Consider the following 24522-nt stretch of genomic DNA (forward strand, 5'->3'; position numbering starts at 1 on the left):
AGAGAAGGTTTCTTAAGTAAAGGTTTAATAACAGCTACTTTCAAAACCTGTGGTACATATCCATTTACTAAGGATAGATTAATCATGTCTAAAATAGGACCACTGATCAGAGGGAATACCTCCTTAAACAACTTGGTTGGGATTGGGTCTAACATACAGGTAGAAGGTTTAGATGAAGGTAAAATTTTAGATAGCTCAGAAAGCTCTACTGCTTTTAAACAGTTCAGGCACCGCGCAGGTTCTAAAGATTCCTCCAATGCTGCCTCACTTACTGAGGACGAGGTAATCATGTTTGAATTTATTTTATTTTTAATGGCATCAATTTTATTTATGAAGAATCCCATAAAATCATTACTACTAAGAGCTAAGGACAAAAAGTTAAAAGTTGAAATAACAACTAATGCAAATTGGAGAACAGTAGGAGAACTCAGCAGAGGGAGAAAAATAGACTGTGATGTCCTCCAGCAGCCCAGTCAACCAGCGGATCATTACATACAGTCCATATGACCTCTTCTTGCTCTGCTCAGGGTGTGTGCCATTGTGATTCCCTGGAACTATCCACTGATGATGCTGGCCTGGAAGACAGCTGCCTGCCTGGCAGCTGGAAACACTGTAGTCCTCAAACCAGCTCAGGTGGGTTAACACTTTATGGACATGACTCAGAGAGCAGAAAATCCTGAAGCCATTTTAATAATTTGTATTCTTTGAGGTTCCAGGTCACTCCGCTTACAGCATTGAAGTTTGCTGAACTGGCAGCGAGGGCAGGACTGCCTAAAGGGGTGGTTAACATCTTACCTGGATCAGGTGCACCTCAGACATGTCACATTGTCTGAAATAAAACAAAATCATCCAGAAACTTTTCCTGGAACTTCCTCTTTTCTTTTAGGTGCTCTGGTGGGCCAGCGTTTGTCTGATCATCCAAATGTACGAAAACTGGGCTTCACTGGTTCTACAGAAATTGGTAAACACATCATGAAGAGGTGAGAGAGGCCCTTACGAAGAACTCCCTTTGAAACTGGGAAACATAGCTGCTTACATTTGTACGTGCCCTCTGCTTGGTTTAAAGCTGTGCAGTCAGTAACGTAAAGAAGGTTTCCTTGGAGCTCGGAGGAAAATCCCCTCTCATCATCTTCAGTGACTGTGACATGGACAAGGCTGTGCGCATGGTGTGTTCCTTTAGAGGCCGTTTTCATCATTTGGAGCTCATGCTAACGGTTTGCTGTACTAAAGCCCAGCTGTTGTCTGTGGATTTCAGGGCATGAGTTCAGTGTTCTTCAACAAAGGAGAGAACTGCATCGCAGCTGGCAGGCTGTTTGTGGAGGAAACCATTCACGACCAGTTTGTGGCGAAAGTGGTACGTTTCACAAGCCTCGTTTAAAGATTGGAACAGGAGACCAGCGGTCTAAACTGATTTCATTTGTTTATCTGTTTATGAATTTATTACCTAACTTGAATCACTTATTAGGTTTGATATTTTGTACGTTTATACAAAACCCTCCAGAGCTGTTACAGTAAATTATTGAAAGTACTAAGTTTGAGTCTTGCAATGGCCGTCGTCTTAAAAACTGGAGGCCATTTTGGAATATAATAATTTTTTTTCCAGTCAAAATACATTCCATTTAACATTTGGATCAATAGCATGTTTCTATTTATAACCGTTTTACATTTCCTATTTATGAGACGAACATCTTGAAAACTGGTGGCCAACTTGGATTTTCAGTTCATAGTTTCGAATCAAAGTAACCTAAACGGCATCAAGTTACAGACTAACAGCAATCCCTCCTCCTGGGCAAGTCATGTCCAATCAATTAGAATATTATCAAAAAGGTTGTTTATTCCAGTAACTCAGTTTCTTAAGGGAAACACATTATACAGATTAACAGAGACTGAAGATGTTTTAAAGCCTTTTTGTCAGATTTCTCTTCACCTCCTACTGAGAAAAACACAGCATTTAAAGTTAGAATATTGCATCGAACCAATAAAAAAGCGAAATGTTTCATGCAGAAATGGGGTCGTAATGTAAAATATGTTTACTGTATGCAGTGACAAGCATGCATGTTGACAAGTAGATCAGTAAAAACTCTCATAAATTCTAACCTGTGCACCCAACTCTTGCTTGTGAAAACAAACAAAGGGCTTTTTAAAATGATTATTCAGCTCAGAGAAAAGAACTGGAAGAATTCACTGAGAGCCTAAAACAACATCACAATCATCTCTTTGATGGATGGATGGAATCTTCTCACAGACGCAATGTGCTCATTTGACTTCTGGTAAAATGATCCTGTCTTTTTCAGGTTGAGGAGGTTAAGAAGATGAAGATTGGTGATCCGTTGGACCGCTCCACAGACCACGGCCCTCAAAATCACAAAGCCCACCTAGACAAACTTTTGGAATACTGTCAGATGGGCATGAAGGAGGGAGCCAAACTGATCTATGGTGGTAAACAGGTACAGCGACCAGGTGAGGCTGCATGAGTTAGATCCCACCCTCATGGATCATGTGGGACATGGAGTGTGCTGTTGACTGATTCTTGTTTGTTCTGGATTCAGCAGTAAAGCTGTTGTTGTGTTTTACTTTCAATTCAATTCAATTTTATTTATATAGCGCCAATTCATGAAGCATGTCATCTCAAGGCACTTTACAAAGTCAAATTCAATCATATTAACCAGATTGGGTCAGATAATATAGAATTTCCTATATAAGGGAACCAGTGGATTGCATCAAAGTCCCGACAAGCAGCATTCACTCCTGGAGAAGCATAGAGCTATAGGGAGAGTCTGCATTGTCCATGGCTTTGCTGCAATCCCTCATACTGAGCAAGCATGAAGTGACAGTGGAAAGAAAAACTCCCCATTAACGGGACGGAAAACCTCTAGCAGAACCGGGCTCAGTATGAACGGTCATCTGCCTCGACCGACTGGGGTTACAGAAGACAGAGCAGAGACACAACAAGAGAGACAAACAAGCACAGAAGCACACATTGATCTAGTAATCTGTTCTACATTAGATGGTAGTAGCGGGTGAGCCGTCTTCTCTGGATGATGTCACAGTTAACAGAACGTCAGACCAGGTGTACCTACTATGAAGAAAAAGAGAGAGAACAAAAAGTTAAAAGCTGTAATGACAACAGTCATTTCAATGCAATTCATTGAATTTTACTTTCTGCTTGCAGGTTTCTTCTTTGAACCCACGGTGTTTACTGATGTCCAGGACCACATGTACATCGCTACAGAAGAGTCATTTGGTCCCATCATGATCATTTCCAAGTTCAAGAATGGGTATGCTGAAATCCTAAGCTGCTTTGTGCACCTTATCAGCTCTCACAGTAGGCCCAGTGCTTTTTGTCACAATGTGCTCCACTTTCTCCCAACTTCCTTCAGTGAGGTGGATGATGTCCTCAGGAGAGCTAACGCTACGGAGTATGGGCTGGCCTCAGGCGTTTTCACACGGGACATCAGCAAAGCTCTGTATGTGAGCGAGAGGCTCAATGCCGGCACTGTCTTTGTCAACACCTACAATAAAACAGATGTGGCCGCGCCTTTTGGAGGCTTCAAACAGTCTGGATTTGGCAAGGACCTGGGTAAGGGAAAACCTATTGCTTATATTCAATCAGAACCACAATCACTGAAATTAGATATACCTGAATGGATGCGCAGTGGAAGAGGAGGAAGGGTGAAATGGGTCTCAGTAAAATGAGGAGAGGAACTGACGAAGGAACCAACTGACTGTTCAACATGTTCACTGTGTCTCTTTGTCAACAGGTCAGGAGGCGCTCAATGAATACCTGAAGACAAAAGCCGTGACCATCGAGTATTAAGTCATCACCCAGCAGAGAGAAGTATCTCAAGAAGACACGAGGACAGAGGATGTGTGTGGATGCTGACATAATGACACTGATTATAGCTCTGATTCTGCCTCAACATGCTAACAAATAACAGTAATGGAAACATTTTCTAACTCATTCACTCCTTTCCAACTGAGCCATTGCGTAAGCTGCAAGAGATTTGGTCCAAAACTGTGAATATGAACACAACAATCATTGTGCATTTAACCCAGCAGGTCTAGAAGCAAGATCTGTTAGATTTAACAAACTTCATTAATTTTAACAATGCTTACCAGAGACATTAGAGATGTAACATTCCCAGCAAATGTTGATCACAAATAAAACCTGTTAAACAGACTCCTGATGCAGTTTTCTTTTATTGTGTTGGAGTCAATATACTTCACTTTTTTACTCAGTTTGTGTGATGGATATAAATATCCAAATAAAACCAAATGCATGTCTCTGATGTAGCATAATCCAGTTTGATTCAATTCAGATTATCTATATGGCGTCAGTTCACAAGACATGTTGCCTAAAGCCACTTTATAAGACAAATTGTAGTTTATATTTATAAATATTAAATTCATATAGAAAGATTAAAAGTCAATTAAATATTTTATCATTCAATATTAGTCTGAATACAATGGAGTCAAATAGTTCAAAGGTTTTTTGCTTCTAAGGAAACCCATTCGACAGCATGATCCCTGACTCCTGAGGTCTCAGCCAGTAGCGAAATATATTGAAAGAAAAACATCTCCTGTGGGACCAACTCCCAGTTTTGGTCCGTGAGGCAGACACCCCGTCTACTTTTAAGACTAATCTTAAAACTTTCCTTTGTGACAAAGCTTATAATCAGAGTGGCTCATGTTACCCTGAGCTACCTCTATAGTTATGCTGCTATAGGCTTAGGCTGCTGGAGGACATCTATTTCTCTCACTCTGCTGAGTTCTCCAATGTTGCATTATTTGTTGATTTTCACCTTTTAACTTTATGTTCTGTCTTTTTAAATCCATGCTCAGTATGAGGGATTGCTGCAAAGCCATTGACAATGCAGACGACTCTCCCTGTGGCTCTACGCTCTTTCAGGAGTGAATGCTTACCTGTCAAGACTTGAAGAATCTGCTAAGTTTCCTTAGATAGGAAACACTTTGACCAATCTGTCTGAGGATTTGATAGAACTGACTCAGTACAATTTAACTGAATATTCCTAAGAAATGCTAAGAGCAATTACCAATCAAGTTAGTGATTTGTATATTGTAAATTAAATAAAATGTATTACATTAAAGTCAGGGCACCACCTGATTATTAGGTATAGGCACAATAGATGACAGAGTGAATTCATGCACCTACACAGAATGAACAAGTTCTTTCCAATATATAATAATTTATTAACAAGATAAAAAATAAAAATCAACTTCAGTCAACAAACCCTCTAACTGGACTAGTACCGTTCAACTAGGCTACTAGATAAAAAGGAAAATAATAAAAAGAAAACTAAGGAACTGAAGAATGATGATGATGGCAGGAACTGCTGGGAATCGAACTGAAACACTACAGTTTAGTGTTAATATGTATTTGTCAGAACCAACAGGTTTATGACAAATTGGTAATGAGGAAAATTCTGTTTTAAAGCTGACAAAGAACAACAGTTGATGGGTTTTTAAAAAGCCAGGTCACCATGCACTGTACAGTGCAAACAAATGAAACAGCAAAAACAGTCTGTAGCGTGGTAGCCTCAGGTTGGTGGCTTCAACTTAAACAACAAAACCAAGCACTGCACAATTAAATACACAATATTTAAATGATTAAAAGCCCCAGCCCTTCATTTATCCCAGAAAACCAAAGCCTGGGGTTTAACATCCTGAAGCTTTCAATAGAAAAGGGGCCAATAACTTATTTTTTAAGAAAACAGAACAATTGGCTGAAGGTGAGTCAAAAAGTTGTTGATGTTTTAACCAGGGAAGGCACCTCAAGCTCTCCAAAGTCTAATCAGAACACAATGGAGCTACATCTGTCCTTCAGCAGGATGTTACACAGTAGCCATGAACCGATCAATCCGCTGGTCAAAATAAATGTATTAAAGCTGAAAACTCCCACATGTCTCCTGTATGTAAACACAACAGGAAACAAACAAATAGGTTGATCTCTAATGCAGCACATCTTTAATTTAGTCAAAGAGCAGCGACAGGAAGGCCTGGTGGCTGCACCTCCAGCACAGTGGGCTTTCATGTGGTGAGGCTGTGGCTCTGCATGTGTTTATTCATGTCCTTCTTGTAGGTGAAGGGTTGGGAGCAGATGCTGCAGTGGTAAGGTTTCTCCCCTGTGTGCATCCTCATGTGCGTGACTAAGTTGCTCCTCTGCCTGAAGCTCTTGGGACACACTTTACACATGTACGGCCTCTCCACCGTGTGGATCCTCATGTGGATCCTCAGACACTCGCCCCGGGCAAACGTCTTGCCGCATTCTTTGCAGCAGTGAGGCCTCTGGCCCGTGTGAATCATCATGTGCCTCTTTAAATGGGTCGCCGTGGTGAAGGTTTTCCCACAGACGTGGCACAGATTGTCCACCTTGTGGCCCTCCAGGGACCTCTGTGCAGACGCTGCGCTGTTTGAAGGACAGAGGGGAGAAAACCCCGTCACGTGGGATCTAGCGTGCATCACCATAGAACTCCTGCGGAGGAAAGATTCTCCGCACGTTCCACAGTGGAAAAAGGTGATCCCTTTCTTACTGTTCTGTCTTTGCTTTGCCTTCCTCTCAGAGTTCATCAGAGCTGAATCTGCGTTTGTGTCGCTCCTATCCGTAGCGCTCCCATCGTTCTCTGCCTCCCCCTCAGAGGAGACTGGCTGGCAGAAGTCCGATCCGTCATAGCCATCAGTGTTCAGTTGCTCCGTGGAGGCGTGAGGGAAAAGCATCCCTTCCTCCATGATGCTGGCGTTGTGGGAGAAGCAGGAGGAAGTGCGTGTGCCCTGTTCTGACTTTAAGCAGGCAACAGGCTCACTATTTAACAGATCCAGCAGCGTCCCGTTGTCCTGACCAGGCCAGTATTCTGTGCCGTCCCAGAACTCCGGCTTGATCTGCTTCACCAGCACCTCAGCTGCTCCCTGGGACGCTTGTTTCTCAGACACGCCGAGCTCCTGAGAAGCTGGAAACACAAAGAACGTTTTCAAAAACACAAAACAAAAAAACATGGAGGTACGAAAGCCCTCAGGATACTTTCCCCTCACAGTCACAGACACTGCTCACATGGCGGGGTTATGTGATGGGAAAAGAAGCGGTCAGGAGAAGTGTTCCTCCTGTGAGCTGGACCACTCGGCACAGAAAAACAAGGCAGATCTTTCAGGAGGGAAATACTAAATAAATGTGGCTGATTAGGTAAAGCTCGGCTGCTCTAGTCGACATTTTCTGAAGATAGTGAGACACATCTCAACTTTAGCAGACACACCAACAGGCTGGTCGCTGCTGAGTCTTCTAGGACTGAAGGGCAAAGTTTAAGTTTAAAGGCAAACAGCAGACTCTATGCTGCCAAAGGTTTCTGCTGGACTGCCTTCACTATGAACCTGAACACATCCTGACTACCTTCAGGGTCTAATGCCAGGTTAGCCCTGACGATAACAGCTTCAGTTCTCCTCAGAAGACTTCCTGTCAGGTTCAGGAGCACCTTTTTTAGTTTTTACCTTTCTTCCATTGATGAGATCAGACAGTGAAGTCTCATGAGAGGGCCTGGCTCACAGTCTCTGCTTTGATCCATGCTGATGGTGTTCCATCAGGTTGATGTTGATTTTAGGCAGGCCAGTAAAGTTCTTCCTCACCAACGTCATCCATGTCTTTGTGGACCGTGCTTAGTGCACTGGTGAAAGGGTCATGCTGGAACAACAAGGGATGCCAAACTCTTTCATCAAAGTTGGGAGCCTGAAATTCTCCAAAATGTCGCGGTACGCTGAATCCCCCCTAGGCCCGCTCTAATGCACCCTCCACCAAACTTTCATGGAAGCCCGTTCCATGGCATTTTTAATCACATTATTTCAGGGGGAGGGAGTTATAATAGGGTGTTTTCACTGACGTCACTGGCCAACTTCCGGTCCGCCATATTGGGTGGCACACTTCCTTATCTCTAGTTGTCTTACACGTATTATCGTATCGCGAATGGATAAGTACGCCAGCACGCTAGAGCGACCAGATAAGGACGTATATCTGAGGAAATGTTCCGTGATCGACCATATGGACCCCTATTCCCTCCACGGTGCCTTGTTTAGCCGTAATCCAGATGATTGGCCAAATGTAGAGCACGGCGACATAGTGCATTACCTGGTGTTCGGTGAAAACCCTCTGCACACTCTTGAGGAAATGAGGATCTAGAGGCTCACAACCAGTTCACATCTGGTTATGTACATCAAGGAAATCGCCATCATACGTGGACGGGTGAGTTTTAATAAGATGGTAAAAATGTAAACAATCCGACGCAAATGTGTTGCACCGCCCGCCGGCGGCGGGCGGTGCGCGAAGGCGCTTGGCTGCAAGGCCGATCGACGCCGCTCGCGGCTTTAATTATTTAAGCAGAACAATGACCAGTGCAAAATTAAGTTGTATTTACCGTATTGGCGCCGGTAGGAGCTGCAGATCATAAAGCCAGCAAACAGTGGGAACACAGCAACTCGTTCAAAGGTAAGCTGCGCTCAGACGGGTTAGCACATGCTAACCGTTAGCGCTAACAACCACTCGCGAATGTAATGTACTTTTAACTTGCTGCTATGTGTTTCAAACGTTTAGAACACACTCTCATTGACATCGGGATACTGTGGAAAGTTATGTTCGGTCTTACAGCCGCGATCCAAGCGAGCCGACGATCTCTTTATCTCTGTAACTCGTTCAAAGGTAAGCTGCGCTCAGCCGGGTTAGCACATGCTAACCGTTAGCGCTAACAACCACTCGCGAATGTAATGTACTTTTAACTTGCTGCTATGTGTTTCAAACGTTTAGAACACTCTCTCATTGACATCGGGATACTGTGGAAAGTTATGTTCGGTCGACTTACAGCCGCGATCCAAGCGAGCCGACGACTCTTTGTTATCTCTAACAGTTGTTCTCAGTGGTTGCGCCTCCAGGCAGGAAAGCGGTGGAAAATTAATCTGTTTCTATGTTTTTCCCATGGCGATCATGTGTTGCGCTGTTACAGCCCACAATACAGCAACGGTTTACCGTGGTTGAAATCAAGTTAAGGTGAAATTAATCAAATTAAAACACGGCTGAGAGAGGGAGTACAGTATGCGGTAGTAATAGGCAGTAGAGGCGGCGGAGGCAGTCAACACGACAGCCGCGGAAAGTAATAAGTCATAACGCCCAAGCCCTATTATTAATATATTCTTCTTATATGTTTTAAATACTTAACAGTTAATTACCTGTGACAAAGTGAGCACCGCAGACTCTGGCGTATTCCAGCTTAACACCGTCCAAATCGGACCTGGATATCCGTGTCAGCCATAGGTGACAGCGTTGTTCAGACAGCTGTTTTTTTTTTTTCCACACTGATTCACTATTACGGCTGGTAGGCGATAGAAAGAGCGTTGATCTCCACCTCCACGGGCCGTGCAACCAACCATTAAACACGTTTTCCCCATTGTTCACTTCCAATACTGCCTAAGGCGTCATACAATGCAGGTCAACGGTGCGAAACGACTGCCACCCAATATGGCGGACGCGCTGAGTAGTCACGTGAGCGTGACGTCAGCTGAAAACCCCCTATTCACATGGAAGGTGGGGAAAATGTTGACAGGGCGTCTGTCAGTGGGCACATAGCACCCTGAGGTGGGAGGTGGCTTCACAGGGTTCCACCTGACTCCTTCAGGACCTGATCAGAGCCACCAGGAGCAGTTTGGATTAAGTGGTTTTGCTCATTTCATTTCTCCATGGACATTTATTGTTTAACATGCCGTGTGTGCTTTATTTAAAGTTGATCTTACAGCCGGACGTTTCGATCTTGTACTGATACGTAAAAGCTTAGAGCTCTGCCGTCTCTTCCAGCAGATAATAGAAGCACAGTTTATTTGTTGACCCAAACAGAGAGCAGTGGCAGCAGAAGGGAAAGTCAAACTGCAGCATCATGAACCTACCTGTGTTTGGCATCGCTGTTAGCGCCTCGGCTGACGTCAGCAGCTCGGTGTTTCGGACCGCTTCCATCGACACGTAAACGTCGTTTTCCAGCTCCAGCAAGGTTCTCTCCACAGCGCCGAAAATCTCCTCCGCTGCTGCGCTCAGCCGCTCCCTGACAAACACCCTCAGCTGCTGCAGCTTGGACATCCTGGACGGGGACAGGGCCTGCCTAAAAACACCAGCCATTACTGCAGAGTCCGGAGCGAACAGCAGAGGGCGCGCAAACCTTCTTCTTTTTCTTCTTCTTCTTCTTCTTCTTCTTCTTCTTCTTCTTCGTGGGGTTTTATTTAGTGGTTGGCAAAAAGCAAAAGGTGTGCATTACCGCCACCTACTGGTACAGAATGATTATCGTTTAATCCTGATTGATTTCTTGCTTTCCTTAAAATGATATTATTCAACTTCGTTAGTTTTAAAAAAATATGATAATTTTAATTTCTGAAGCTTTTTGCAAGATGTTTGTTGAATAAAAAATTTCTTGATTTTTTTCCTGAATCTGCTATTATGTCTTCATTCTTTTTCATATTTTCCCACATTCTAATATAACATGTTCTATTGTTTCCTCTTTTCCAAAACACTGTATCGTGTATCGTGTTTATTTATTACAACTAATCTATCATCAAGTCCTGTGTGGCCAAACTTTAATCTTATAAATCCTCTTTTGTTTTTAATGTTTTCTTTTAGTTTCTATTCTCCCATGTTAAATTTTTTTCTACATTTTATTCCCACTTGCTTTTATTTTCCTGTATTTTAATCATGTAAAACACTTTGCATTGTCTCTGTACTGAAATGTGCTATACAAATAAATTTGCCTTGCCTCTTCTGTTTCTCCTACCTGTTCTAACTTATCATACTCTTTTTTTAATCTTATAATACCGCCTTCCCTTTTTCCTTTCATTCCATTTTTTTTTGCCACTTTTCCTTCATTTTTGTTTAACTATACTTCTCGCCTCTGATTTGCTTGTACTAACTCTAAAATTAATTTCCCCAGTTGTTGCCCTTTTTGCCATTTTAACTGCTGTTGTTTCCCTCAACTATGTGCTATGTGTGCTGGTACCCATTAAAAAATAACTGATAATCCCATCATCTGAATCCTGAACAATGACTGCTGTATTTCTTTTAAAATGTCTGGTCTGAACACACCAATGCTTTTAATGGTTTTATTATCAAGTAAGGACTCCGTATTTTAGTTCCACTGTCCAGTGAACTGCTAATAAAATGGCTAACAATTCTTCTTCATACACAGACAATCCGTTATTGGTTTGTTTTACTTGTATTTTTTTTATATTCCTGTGATATGAACTGAATCTTTTGCTGCTTAGGCTTTTGACATAAGTGGTAAAATCCATGGCGGAATCAGTGTTAATGGTGCTATTAGACTTATTGTTTCATTGCTTATTTGTATTTCTTCAAACTTCTTACTGATTTTCCAGCCAAAACGTCTCGACTCCCTTTTCTCTTTTTCCCAGCATGGTTTTGGTATCTCTAATGTTGGATGATCTGGTTCACTGCTCTGTAGATTTATCCAATAATTTATTGCCAATTGACTTTTTCTTAATTCCAAAGGCATTTCTCCCATCTCCACTTTAAGAGCTTCTGTTGGTGTTTTGAATGCTCCTGTACATAATCGTAACACAAAATGTTGAGTGTTGTCTAATTGTTCCAGATATGTTGCTGCTGATCCATATACTAGCTCCCATAATCTATATTTGACTTAATCATACCCACGTAAATACTTTTTAGAGCAACTCAATCTGCTCCGCAATCATTTCCCACCAAGACACTTCATATTTAAAACTCTTTTACATTTATATATAATGTTTTTGTTTTTTAATGTTCCACTTTAACTTTTCATCAAACCTTAATTCTAAAAATGTTGTACTCCTAGCTCTTTCTAAATCTCGATTATATAGTTTTAATTGAATTCCCTTTGTAATGGTATCTTGTATTTTCTTTACTGTGAACTCTATATTTCAACCCCTCTTTCACACGGCTTAGCACATTTAAGTACAAGGACAATGCTAAGTGCTTTACATAATTAAAACAGGAAAAATAAAAACAGAATAAAAGCAAGTTGGAATAAAATATAGAAAAAAACATGGGAAAATGTAAACTAAAAGCAAATATTAATGATTTTAAAAACTTAAACTAATGATGTTTCAGTTAAAAGTTTAACTAGAACAGTCAAAGGCAATCCTAAAAAAAATGTTTTTTATTCTTGATTTAAAAGGCTTTCAGCACTTTTAAAGTTTTCTGGAAGTTTGTTCCAGATAATTGGAACTAAATGCTGCTTCTCCATATTTGGTTCTGGTTCTAGGTATGCAGAGTAGGCTGGAGCCAGAAGACCTGAATGGTCTGGAGGGTTTATACACTGATAACAAGTCTGTGATGTATTTAGGTGCTAAGCCATTCAGGGATTTATAGACTAACAGAAGTATTTTAAAGTCTATTCTCTGAGATACAGGGAGCCAGTGTAAGGACTTTAGAACTGGGGTTATGTGCTCTACTTTCTTAGTCTTAGTGAGGACGCGGGCAGCAGCGTTCTGGATCAGCTGCAGCTGTCTGATCCACTTTTTAGGCAGGCCTGTGAAAACACCGTTGCAGTAATCAATTCGACTAAGGATAAAAGCAGTGGTCCCCAATCCTTGTCCTCGAGGGCCGGTGTCCTGCAACTTTTATTTGTTACTCTGCTTCAACACACCTGAGTCAAATAATGAGGTCATTAGGAGGACTCTGGAGAACTTGACAGCACACTGGGGAAGTAAGTCAGGTGTGTTGGATCAGGGACACATGTAAAACCCGCAGGGACACCGGCCCTCGAGGACCAGGATTGGGGACCACTGGATAAACGCATGAATTAGTTTTTCCAGATCCTGCTGAGACATTAGTCCTTTAATCCTGGAAATGTTCCTCAGGTGATAGAAACCCGACCTTGTAACTGTCTTTAGATGCTTTTGGAGGTTCAGGTCTGAGTCCATCACTACACCCAGATTTCAGGCCTGATCAGTGGTTTCTAGCTGAAGCAGCTGAAGCTGTGTGCTAACTTTTGATCTCTCCTCTATTGGTCCAAATATTATTACTTTTGTTTTGTTTTTATTCAATTGGAGACCACGCATTGATTTCTTCTAGGCATTTACTCAGTGCTTGAACTGGTTCATAGTCACCCGAGTTGCATGTCATCTGCATAGTTATGATAACTGATGTTGTTTTTTCATGATCTGAGCTAGATGGAGCATGTAGATATTGAATATAGGAGAGAACCCCTTTGGGGAACCCCACATGTGATTTTTATCATCTCTGATGTAAAGTTACCTACTGACACAAAAAGTCCCTGTCCTTTAAGTAGGATTTAAACCAGCTGAGTGCTGTACCAGAGAGACCGACTGATTCTGGGTAATAAATGTGATGCTGTTAGCTTCATTTTATGATTAAACTCACTTTAAGTTCACACAATTCACCCAATGCACTTTTTTTGATCAAAAATGATGCTTCAGATTGTCTTTACAATTACCCTTTTATAACTAAACTTTCACATAAAATCAATATAACTTGCAAACATTAATTGAACAGTGCTTCCAAGGTTCTTTAGCTAAGCAAATGCTTTAAATGTCCATCAACTACGCGTGTTGGGTGCCACACACTTGTAAATAATATTGTCTTTGAAATGTGGTGGATTAAAATCTTTATCAAATTCAGTAAGAAGACACTACAGTACTCATTAATTAGAGAGAGATGCATCTTTGTCTTTGCAATTTTATTCAAAGACATAAAACGTTTGAATGCACACAGCTGGTATGATCCAGTTCTTATCCAACACAACTCTTATCTCTGTCCTTGGTTGAACAGAACACTATAATTCATTCTGTAAGATGTGAGCTTCTTTCACACAGGAATGTTATGCAGGTGCATCTAGACAAGATATGATCAGAGTTACATACATCAATTAAATTTTCCACAGCAGTAGTTCCTTAGTTTAGTAAATGCTTCAAATGTCCATCAACTATGTGTGTCAGAAAAGTACACACTTCAATCGATTCAGGAAAAAAAATCCCAATCCTTACTGCAGCCTTGATGTAGCAGGGAGTTTATGGTGGAGATGGGATTGTGCATTGTCCTGATAGCACTCCTAGGATTCGCACTGCATGGGTTGACTCGCCACCACTGTCTGAGATTCAAGTTCAAAACTCAGAGTCTTCTCCGGGAAAGGTAAACACCTGGCCAAAACTCATCCTAGTAAGGATTTTAGTCTTTTCCAGTTTACAGCCCTCCTCCAGTAAGAAAAGGATCAACAATCCCGATGAAAACTTTTGATAATCTCCTGTGGTGTCTCTGCTTTTGGGGCCAGTGGAGCCTGGCTCCACCAGATGTCGCTGTTGAGCTCTATGCTCTCAAAATATTATGTGGAATAGGATTATCATTCTTTTAGAGTAATATTTATAAAGAAGTTATTCCCAGTAAGATTATGTTGTAAAAAAAAAATAGATCTTGGGCTAAATCTGTGCCAAAAAACTGACAAGGTCTGTAGGCTACCGTAAATCTGCTTAAGGTGCCCTGATATTGGGGCCACTGGGCTGGCCCATCATCTATCTATTCATTTTCTAACACGTCTGCTGGTGCCTATCTCCAGCTGTCAATAGGTGAGAGGCGGGGTTCACCCTGGACAGGTCGCCAGTCTGTCGCAGGGCAACACAGAGACAGACAGGACAAACTATTCACACACACACTCACACCTAAGGACAATTTAGAGAGACCAATTAACCTAACAGTCATGTTTTTGTACTGTGGGAGGAAGCTGGAAGCTGGAGTACCCAGAGAGAACCCACGCATGCACAGGGAGAACATGCAAACTCCATGCAGAACCCAGGACCTTCTTGCTACATGGCAACAGCGCTACCCACTGCGACACTCTGCAGCCTGCCGACCCATCAACATTAGTTAAAATAAGGTATAAGGTATGATCTGAAACTCAAATCATCCAATTAAAATACTGGAATTTCACACATTACATTTACGTTCTGTCAGACAGTGTGCATACATCTAGTGTTGTTATCCCTGCGTTTAGGACCTCATCAACCAGAGGATTCCAACACGGTTCAAGCTGGGAAGACAAAATCGCTCTTTCAGTGCCGAGTGGTATAGAAGGAAAACATGGCAAGGATTTCAGATTTTCAGGATTTAGAGATCATGTGTGAAGGAGACTCCAGACTCTATCTCACAATTCAAAATGAACTTTGAATGTAACTGAAAATTAAAAAAACATAAACTTGGAATTTAAAATGAAACCTTTTTCTGCATAGATTTTAATCCGGGATAGATAAATTATGAATTGACAAATCAGAGCAAAACCTGTCCTGTGTGATTAGTAAAAAAACATGCCCCAGAATCTAAAACAAAAATACTTATACTTTTTATTTAAATATAATGAGAATATATTAAAATAAATGTTTTTAGATTACCATGCATAATATTTTTAAGGTGAAAGATGCCTCCCAAAGAATGTCTCCCACAGAACCACTCGGCCTCACGGGGTCGTGGCCGAGTGATTCTGTGGGAGACAGAACCACTCGGCTTGCACTCAGAGAAGGATGCAAGTACCCGGTTCGATCCCCACTGCCTGCACTCTGGGTCCCTGAGCAAGACCCTTAACCCCAGACTGCTCCCCAGGCGCTGCACATGGCAGCCCACTGCTCCCCTAGGGGATGGGTTAAAAGCAGAAGTGAATTTCTCCATTGTGAGATCAATAAAGGTCTATTATTATTAATTATTATTATTATTAAAAAATAAGGAGCAGCCAAAGGGAGCGGGAGACAAGGGATGTTAACCAGCTGGGTTAGAAAGATTTCAGCAGGTAAAAACAAAGTTTTTCTAGTCAGAATACAGCTGTTTGGTACTGGGCCTAAGTAGAAAGTAGTCAGTTTACAAGTTGTTAATTATGTTAGGATGTACTATAGTTAAATGCAGAACAACTGCAACGTCCTGCTCCTAGATGGACAGAAGTAAAGGGATGAGTCAGATGAGGAGCTTGATAAGCAGATTAGAAAAGACACAAAGCTGCAGTAGAGAACACAGGGAGCACAGAGAAAAGGAGGACGAGAGTCAGAGTTAGCAAAATACACAGAGTTACAGGGAGGATGAGACAGAAAAGAAGACACCATAGACTGGGAAGAAAAAAGAAGAGAGAAAAAACAAATGTACATATGTACTAATAAAACACACACACACACACACACACACACACACACACACACACACACACACACACACACACACACACACACACACACACAAATAGAAGAGGTTTAAGCTAAAGTTCAGGGGTGAGTTTGGCTTCATGTTTTCTCATGGTGACGGCTAACTTAGGGTAACGTCCTTTTCGTTCTGTTGTTTGCAGTTTGCTGTTAAAGTTGATCCATCTGTGCTGTTCTGAACTGGCCGTCTTCACCTCAACTGTAAGTCCAGAACATCTGGGCTGCTTTATTTATAGTTATAGTCTTTATTACAGTAAACTATAAGGTTGTATTGTGCCCACTCTGTTTGTACTTTTAGCTGTGTAATTATGAAAAAATAAAATATCTTCGATGGTCCTGGTTTCTAATTGACATATTTTGCTCCCCTGCAGGTTGAAACATCTCTATAACTCCTTATAGTCAAAGGACTCTTGCAGAGGGAAATTGTGATTGTAATAAAATATTGAATAAACATATGCATGGTGTTGTGTTTTATCATTTTCCCTAGATTTTAATCTATTGTATAACTCTGTTAACTATTTTGTAACACATCATTGTACATTGAACTGTAAAAGTTATGTTAAACATTCAGCACTAGAATCCAGTCAAATGTGCCTTTTTTACTTTGAGCACCTTCAGTGGTCTCTGCACGGCCCTGCTCAAAGCACTTTAGAGAATCTTATGTTTCTGGATTTTTGAAGCCAAGGACAGTCCAGACATGAAAGGGAGAAAATCCATGCACAGGTCTGTGCAAAGAAGAGCCCAGAAAATGTCCGAGTTATACTAGCTCCACCATGCAGCCCAGAAAATTAAACATTTAGGCCTCCTTTTCTGAAAAGACTACTCAGGTTTCTACTACCAGCTTCTATAACACAGATTACTGCATCTCTTAGTTTTGAGAAAGACTTACAGCTAATCAATGCCCATTATCTAGTTTCTTGGAAATGTATTACACAAAAAGGATTTATCATGCAGGAATGTTACATTATTTTGAAGCAAAGCCCATTCAAGAGTTTTGGGAAAATTCACAAGGTGTTGAATGAAGTTGGAGGCAGCACTTTAAGAACCACCAACAAATCCAGGACACTGACTGCAGCTGTTGCAGTGACTGTGTTAAACCTGAACTACAGACCACAGAGGTGTCAGTCGTTCTGTAAACTGGGCTAAAGAATCTGACTTTCACTGGCCCAAAATCTTTTTCTCAGATAAAAGTAAAGTTTGTGTTTCACTTGGATATCAACAATCTGGAGGAAGAGTGGAGAGGAGCAATGTCCAGTGGGAGTCAGGGATGGAGCCCTGTCATCCGCTACTCTACTGACAAGCTTTTTGGAGATGCTGATTTTATTTTCCAGCAGGACTTGATACCTGATCACGCTGCTAATGTATCAATACTTTGATCACTTTGAATGTTTGGCCAACAAACCTAAAACGCACATCAAAATTATGAGCTGCTTATATAAACAAGATGAGATGAACTGAAAGTTGCTATTGTAAACCTGAGCTTCCTGAACACATCAACATATGAAATCCTTCATGCCACGCTGCTTTAATGCATTATTACCTGCAAAAGGAGCTCCAACCAAATACTCACTGCAAATGCTGTACACTTCATGGACATAATGTCATGGAAAATGTTTCAATTGTATGATCTAATATTCTAATTTTCTGGAAAAACTGAATTTGGTGTTTTCATTAGCCAGAAGCTGAAACTGTCAAAATAACCAGAAATGAATACATTAAACGCATATGTAATTTTTCTCTGTGATTGGTCATTAAATATCTGAGTTGTTCTTTTTTCTAATGAATTGTTAAAAAGGAGCTTTTAAATGATTCTAATGTATTACATGTCGTCATTTCAGCTTTTAACTTTTTGTTCTCTTTCTTTTTCTTCATAGTAGGTACACCTGGTCTGGCGTTCTGTTAACTGTGACATCATCCAGAGAAGACGGCTCACCCGCTACTACCATCTAATGTAGAACAGATTACTGGATCAATGTGTGCTTCTGTGCTTTTTTGTTTCTCTTGTTGTGTCTCTGTTCTGTCTTCTCTAACTCCCAGTCGGTCGAGGCAGATGACCGTTCATACTGAGCCCGGTTCTGCTGGAGGTTTTCCTTCCTGTTAATGGGGAGTTTTTCTTTCCACTGTCGCTTCATGCTTGCTCAGTATGAGGGATTGCTGCAAAGCCATGTACAATGCAGACGACTCTCCCTGTGGCTCTACGCTTCCCCAGGAGTGAATGCTGCTTGTCGGGACTTTGATGCAATCAACTGGTTTCCTTATATAGGACATTTTTGACCAATCTGTATAATCTGACCCAATCTGTATAATATGATTGAACTTGACTTTGTAAAGTGCCTTGAGATGACATGTTTCATGATTTGGTGCTATATGAATAAAATTGAATTGAATTGAATTGAATTGAATCGAATATTAAGATGTGCATGTACAGCACTGCATGTCGGTGTGTTTTCTTTCTACAGCAAATCAGAAAATACACAACAAAATATATTTGTTTCAAAAATAGAATTATTTCCCCTTGGCAGAGAAGCAGAAGCTGATTGCGTCTCTCTATTTGAGATGATGTTGAGCAGCGCCACGGCGCCCTCTACTGGACAGCAGCTGAATGGCTCGTTACTAACAAAAGGCTGCGCTCGGTGAATCTGGGACCCCTTCCGAGAGCGGGGATGGGCAGCATCCTGCAGGAGAGGGTCGCTCAGCGGAGCGGGGAGAGGGTCTCCATCGGTGACAGGGAATGGAGGAAGGCTCCAGGAAGCAGCAGCAGGCCGACTGTGGCTGGGTGGGTTCCTAACATCCTTAGTGACGCTGAGCAGCAGAAAGCAGGCGCGTCCTCTCCGCATCTCCAGCTCACGCCCACTGGGAGCTGGCTCTGAATGTACAGACCGGATAAGGGGAATTAAAAACACGGATGACGGCCATGTTTATTTTTTCTGCATGTGTTTTAGTGTAATGATGATTTCTTCTGTCTCCCACTGTAGGATTTTAAGGACTAAAATGGGAAGGCGGCAGTCACTGAGGAAGGGTCTTCCTCCGCAGTGTGCGACCCAGAGTCAGGAAAACAACCATGAGAAGGTGGGTTAGTGGGTTAGAATCAATTAGATATACATAAAGCTGTATATTTATAGGAAAACCAAACACTGATGAGTTGTTTTTATAAAATGTTTCAGTGGAGTATTCTTTTGCTTGAAATAGTCTTGTTGGTAGTAGGCTATACTTTACAAACATCCTAGAACTTTTCTCCAAAATATCTGCTGTCATACGGGATACTATGTATTTTCCCTTCCTGCTGAATGTCCTTGTAAATAGAACAGGTGATAGACAGGTCAGGTGTCCAGGGTGTACCCTGCCTCTCGCCCCATGACCACTGGCACCAATTTAATACAAAAGGTTGAAATTGTTGATCATTAACTGGCAGAATTAAAAAAAAAAAAAAAACACGCTAAAGATGTAGCAGACAGACACTTTAATATCCCTGCTAACTTCTCATGTAGAAAGCTAAATAAAAATATGCTAATTAGATTACAAATCAGTTCTGACATTTGGGTTTTTCTTTTGGTGCAAGTAAACCTGGAGGTCCATGTTTGTGTGGAGTCTGTGTGCTCTTCTTGTGTACGGCTGGATTTTCTCTGGGAACTCCTGCTTCCTTTCACCATTCTACCTTTCAGGTGTTGGGTAATTTGGCCACTCTAATTTACCTGTAGGTGTGCATCCATGGCTGTTTCTGTTGCCTGAGGGGGACTGGTGACCTGTCTGCGTCTCACCCATTGACCAGCTACCCCCCCCCCCCCCCCCCCCCCCACACACACACACACACAAACTGCTCAGAAAAATAAAGGGAACACTAAAATAACCCATCCTAGATCTGAATGAATGAAATATTCTTATTTATCAATTAATCTTTATCTGCCTCCGTAGATACTTGCAGATTCAAGCCAGGATTCTAGCCGGGCCTCTTCATAATATCACATCTTGTCAGAAGAAAGATGTTGGTTGATTTTTAGATCAAACCTAATCATCAAGAATGTAATAATGGTATCAATAATGTCAGGCTTAACTGTATATCCACAGAGACCACAAAGAAGAAAACACAAGTCCAACACGTCTTCGACCAAATGCAGTGCTTCACTGCCCAGGTAAGACGATAGCTTCACTGCATTGTGTCATCCAGCTGTGTTTGATAAGGTGACACAACTTCCTTTCTCCTGCAGTGCTCAGGGAGCCTCCGTGTCTCATCCAGTGGCCCCTGAAGAAGACAGCATGAAGATAAAGGTGTCATCAGCTGCTGAGCACTGTGTCCACAGAAAACACCAGCACAGACACAGAACAGCTCCCCTCTGTCACAGCCTGCCTCATTCCAGTCCTGACCAGCAGGGGGAGCTCTCAGCCAAGCAGGAGGGAGGAGAGCTGAGCAGCCCCCCTCAGCAGGACAGTGACACAGACTTGTCTGATTCAGAAAGACTTCCCCTGTCCTCCTGTCCAGTCGCCTCACACCTTGAGCTGAGGCCCGAGGTCATCGAGGATGAAGAGCCCGGCTCCCACAGCCTGAGAGACAGAGGACGGAACCACGCACAGTTTGACTTCTCAGACTTTCTCCCTCCACCGTTTAATTCATGGAGCCTCAGTCAGCTGGCTGTGTTCTACAACACGGAGGGCGTAGGGGCCCCTCGGCCCAGGCCTGTGGGGGCTTTGGAGAGGTACCTGGAGAGGTTGCTGCAGCTGGAGTGGTACCAGATCCAGACCGTCCTGGTGGATCATGGGACGCAGGAGGCGTCAGGATTGATATCCAGCTGTCAGAGGTCGACTGCTGCTGCCCCATCACGCCTCAGTTCTCCCAAATGCATCCTCCAGTGCCAGCGTGCCTTCCCCCTCACCTTCCTGCCGTCGCTGGCCTGTCACTCGGCCCTGCTGTCCGCATGTGCCTGCGCTCTCTGCCGGATCTGCAGTTCCACATGTAACCGCTCCATCCACAGCCACAGTCATCAGTCCAGGCTGAGTCCCATGCTGCATTGCAACAGAGGCGCCAGGCCATTCCCTAGAAGGAGCTACAGCGAGAGCCGGGTCCACTCCACAGACAGGACGCTCAGAAATCAGACGTCCGTCAGCCCCACAAGGACTAACAGCTACTTAAGAAGGATGCAGGCTTCAGGAAACATCCGCCATCCCATCCAAGGTGCTTCAGGGAGGTCCCATTCCTCTGCCAGGGGCTGTAACTGGGCTGAGAGGGGAAACGGGTCAGACCGTACAGTGGGAGTTCTCAGGAAGAGGAGCGGCTCTGAGCAGGGGAGAGGAGGAGGAGAGAGGCAACAGAATGGATCAGAAAAGGGCTGGAGCAGTTCCCCATGCAGGAAAGGAAGAGCTGAGCGGGGCAGAGCAGTGAACTGCACCGAACAAGAGATCAAGCCCGATGCCGTCACTGCAATTCTAGATCATTTACCTGGCTCTGGATATTCCCCTGTCCAGAGGCCCGTCAGAGCCAAACAGGTTGGCTTTGTTACATAACAGCAAGCTGAGTGTGTGGTCAGGCACTCACATCACTCAAAGACCTCATGTGTCATTTCAGTTTCTAGACAGGAGTTCATGAAGCATCTTTGCCGTCGATACAAACCCATCGTTCCTCTCAGATACGCTGCGACATCATCAGTGTTTACAGCAACGTTTGTCACAGCGCACAGGAATGCACCTCTAAAACGCCCAGGATCTCAGTCAGTCAGCTACACTGCCTTACAAACGGGTTCATACCCTTCAACTGTTTTATATTTTTGCCACATTACACACAGAAGCTTCAGTGTATTTTATTGACATTTTTGTGGTAGACCAACACAAAGCAGGGATTCTTTCTTCGAGCTGTGTTGTAGAGGGAAAGTTATACAGGGTTTTAATTTTTTTTACACAGAAAAAAGTCTTATTTGGATTCAACCCCACGAGTCTGCAGGTCTCTATCAGCTTTAAAGAGATACAGATTGAATATTTGCCCCTTGCTATTTGCCAGCAGAGGTGCTACCAGGAATTTTTGGCCCCATGACAAAAAATTCTAAATCATTCCAAAAGCTCATATAAAGATGTACATTTTCTTTTTGGGGCCCCTGTCAGTCAGGGGCCCTTGGAATTGTCAAATAGCTGAATCTCAGCCAGACTGGATGGAGAGCTTCTGGGAACATTGATTTTTAAAACTTGATTTATGTCTGAAGTTTGACTAGGACATTCTCAACTCAAAGACATGCTTTAATCTAAACCAGTGGTTTTCATACTTTTTCTGTTGCTTCTGCCTTTGAAGAATGAGACATTTTATAATAAAAGAAACATTTTGTAATAACCCTGCCATGGACTGGTGACCTGTCCAGGGTGAACCCCGCCTCTCGCCCATTGACAGCTGGAGATAGGAACCAGCACCCCTCACAACCCCACAAGGGATAGACATGCTACAAAATCGATGGATGGATGGATTTTGTAATAAATTTAGTGTTTATTATAAAACATTTTATCATAAAAGCTACATTTTTTAAAATGTAGCTTTTATTCTCTCTCAGAGCAATGAAGCAGTTGCTCTCAGGATTACCCAGAATTTCTTTTACATTTATAACAATGAGTTCCTAACAACTGCCATTTTTCCACGTTGACACATTTTAAAAACTATAATATTAACAACAGGTTATTGTTCTGCAAAAACAGACTAATGTCTGCTGGAAGGTGAACCTCTGCTGCCTCTAACAGGATTTCTTCCAGGCTCACCCTGGGTTTGGCTCCATCCATCTCACCATCAACTCTGAACAGCTTCCTGTCTTTGCTTGAAAAGTGTCCCCACAGCATGATGATGATCCATTTGGGGAAAGGTTGGATATTCAGCAGAACTCTCTGAGCTGATTGGGCAAAGCGACACCTAGTGCTCACCTACCAAAAGTTGGTTTTAGCCAATCACGGTATCAAATTAAAACGTAAGCAGCACGCATCATGAGAAACCACAAGAAGGTAAGCTAGTCAAGGCGCTTCTTGCTTTTCTACTATCAAAGAAATTGTGGATTCTTACAAAACAAATGTAATAGCAGCAGCTGCGTGTCTTCCTGCGCTGCCATGTTTATGTTGGTTTGGCTTTGGGCTTTTGTCACACCAGCATGTCCCGCCTTAAACCACAATACTGCAACGTGATTGGCCCGAATTGTTTTTAGTTCGGACACAAACGGTTGAAGCTGGAGCGGTACAAGATCTGGGTTCCTTGGTTGCTGGTTGTTCTTGAATGTTCTCTAGCAACGCTCTGAGGCCAGAAGCAAAATTGAATCCCTTTTTTTTTTTTAATCTGTCAGATTGAAAGCACCTTTTAAAAATAACTTATTGACTGGTATTAACTATACTTTTCATTAAGCGCACATTTCTTTCTTAAAATGTTTCTTTTGATGGTCTGATATGATATTCTGATCCTAAATATTGTGTTTTTTATAGCTGTAAGCAAAATAAAAATATCAAAGTTAACAGAATTAAAGGCTTGAAAACACCAGTCTGTGTAACTAATGTCTCTAATGTGTCTCATTTAGTAAAGCGAGTTACATGAATGAACTTTAGAATAAATGAACTTTTAAATAATGTTAAAATTTATTGAATATGGCTGTACTCTCACATTCCATTACACAGTTAAGAGTAGTCGATTGCATTCAATTCATTTATTTGGGGATATCAGAGAGGTCTGAATCCAAGTGCACACAACATTTTTCAATTTTTTAAGCAATGTGTCATTTTCCTTCCACTTCACAGTTATGCAGAACTTTGTGTTGGTCTGCCATGTGAAAGTCTAAAAAAATAAAACAAAGTTTTTGATTGTAACATTACAAGACGTACTGTTCATAAGGTTTTACAGGTTTTTGTGAGTGTTGTACACCATGCTTTTTAAACACCATGTTTAAATGAAAAGGTTTACAATTCTCCAGTGTTAAAGGTGATATGAGTGAAGTGGACAATTTTTTTTAATCTGTCAGAATTATTAAATACATGCAACAACAAAAAATGTGCAACTGAGTGCAATTCTTCACAAAATGATATCAACACTAGCACACATGGAAACCCATGATGGATATGTTTATCAGTTTATCTAGAGGCAACAAAAAAAAATCCTTTCTAGTCCCACAGAGGTGAAATTTGTCTGCATTGAACCCAGCCCTGAGGGAGCAGGGTGCTACCAACGCTCAATGGCCCACAGAGAGCAATCTGTGGCCAAGGGTCTTGCTCTGGCACCGTTTGCCCTATCCAGGACGCTACATTAATTAGCCACTAGGTCAGCGCTCCCACTACACGTGTAGAATGGACACCACAGGGCATAAGCAG

At 42.2% G+C, this 24522-nt stretch overlaps 3 protein-coding genes across 5 annotated transcripts in view; 2 read left to right on the top strand and 1 right to left on the bottom strand.

Moving 5' to 3' along the window:
* Positions 1-4180, top strand: part of aldh1l1 (aldehyde dehydrogenase 1 family, member L1) — a 53773-nt gene extending 49593 nt beyond the window's left edge. Inside the window, exons 15-23 of the mRNA XM_012873377.3 lie at positions 528-633; positions 717-804; positions 887-980; positions 1067-1166; positions 1256-1354; positions 2295-2460; positions 3173-3278; positions 3381-3580; positions 3762-4180. Coding sequence (XP_012728831.2) covers positions 528-633; positions 717-804; positions 887-980; positions 1067-1166; positions 1256-1354; positions 2295-2460; positions 3173-3278; positions 3381-3580; positions 3762-3817 — 1015 coding nt within the window. The 3' untranslated portion in view covers positions 3818-4180. The remainder of the gene's footprint in view (positions 1-527; positions 634-716; positions 805-886; positions 981-1066; positions 1167-1255; positions 1355-2294; positions 2461-3172; positions 3279-3380; positions 3581-3761) is intronic.
* Positions 4181-5179: 999 nt separating this feature from the next.
* Positions 5180-10222, bottom strand: LOC105933701 (zinc finger protein 271). The gene is made up of 2 exons (XM_012873364.3): positions 9931-10222; positions 5180-6965 (listed from the first exon to the last, which is right to left on the bottom strand). The coding sequence occupies exons 1-2, from the start codon at positions 10154-10156 to the stop codon at positions 6049-6051; spliced, it is 1143 nt and encodes a 380-aa protein (XP_012728818.2). The 5' UTR covers positions 10157-10222; the 3' UTR covers positions 5180-6048.
* An 8577-nt stretch (positions 10223-18799) lies between these two features.
* On the top strand, positions 18800-22406 carry LOC105933724 (protein FAM217A). Of its 3 annotated transcripts, none has more exons than XM_012873389.3 (4): positions 18800-18991; positions 19191-19284; positions 20281-20345; positions 20421-22406. In XM_012873389.3, exons 1-4 carry the CDS (start codon positions 18879-18881, stop codon positions 21709-21711), a joined length of 1563 nt encoding a protein of 520 aa, XP_012728843.3. In that variant the 5' UTR covers positions 18800-18878; the 3' UTR covers positions 21712-22406. The 3 variants fall into 3 exon arrangements, with proteins under 3 accessions (XP_012728843.3, XP_021177622.2, XP_036008028.1); XM_021321947.2 differs by having other exon boundaries at positions 18951-19035; XM_036152135.1 differs by lacking the exons at positions 18800-18991; positions 19191-19284 and adding an exon at positions 19303-19879.
* The last annotated feature ends 2116 nt before the right edge of the window (positions 22407-24522 follow it).

This window comes from Fundulus heteroclitus, chromosome 20 (assembly GCF_011125445.2).
Source record: "Fundulus heteroclitus isolate FHET01 chromosome 20, MU-UCD_Fhet_4.1, whole genome shotgun sequence".
In the NCBI taxonomy this organism is placed as follows: domain Eukaryota; kingdom Metazoa; phylum Chordata; class Actinopteri; order Cyprinodontiformes; family Fundulidae; genus Fundulus; species Fundulus heteroclitus.

Bases quoted from the DNA above. Each gene is read 5' to 3' on its own strand.
- LOC105933701 (XM_012873364.3), bottom strand. From the start codon at position 10,156: ATGGCTGGTGTTTTTAGGCAGGCCCTGTCCCCGTCCAGGATGTCCAAG. The intron at 6,966-9,930 runs GTAGGTTCATGA...TTGTGTTTCCAG, and splicing joins AACAGCGATGCCAAACACAG to CTTCTCAGGAGCTCGGCGTG.
- LOC105933724 (XM_012873389.3), top strand. From the start codon at position 18,879: ATGGGCAGCATCCTGCAGGAGAGGGTCGCTCAGCGGAGCGGGGAGAGG. The intron at 18,992-19,190 runs GTGGGTTCCTAA...CTCCCACTGTAG, and splicing joins AGCAGGCCGACTGTGGCTGG to GATTTTAAGGACTAAAATGG. The intron at 20,346-20,420 runs GTAAGACGATAG...TTTCTCCTGCAG, and splicing joins TGCAGTGCTTCACTGCCCAG to TGCTCAGGGAGCCTCCGTGT.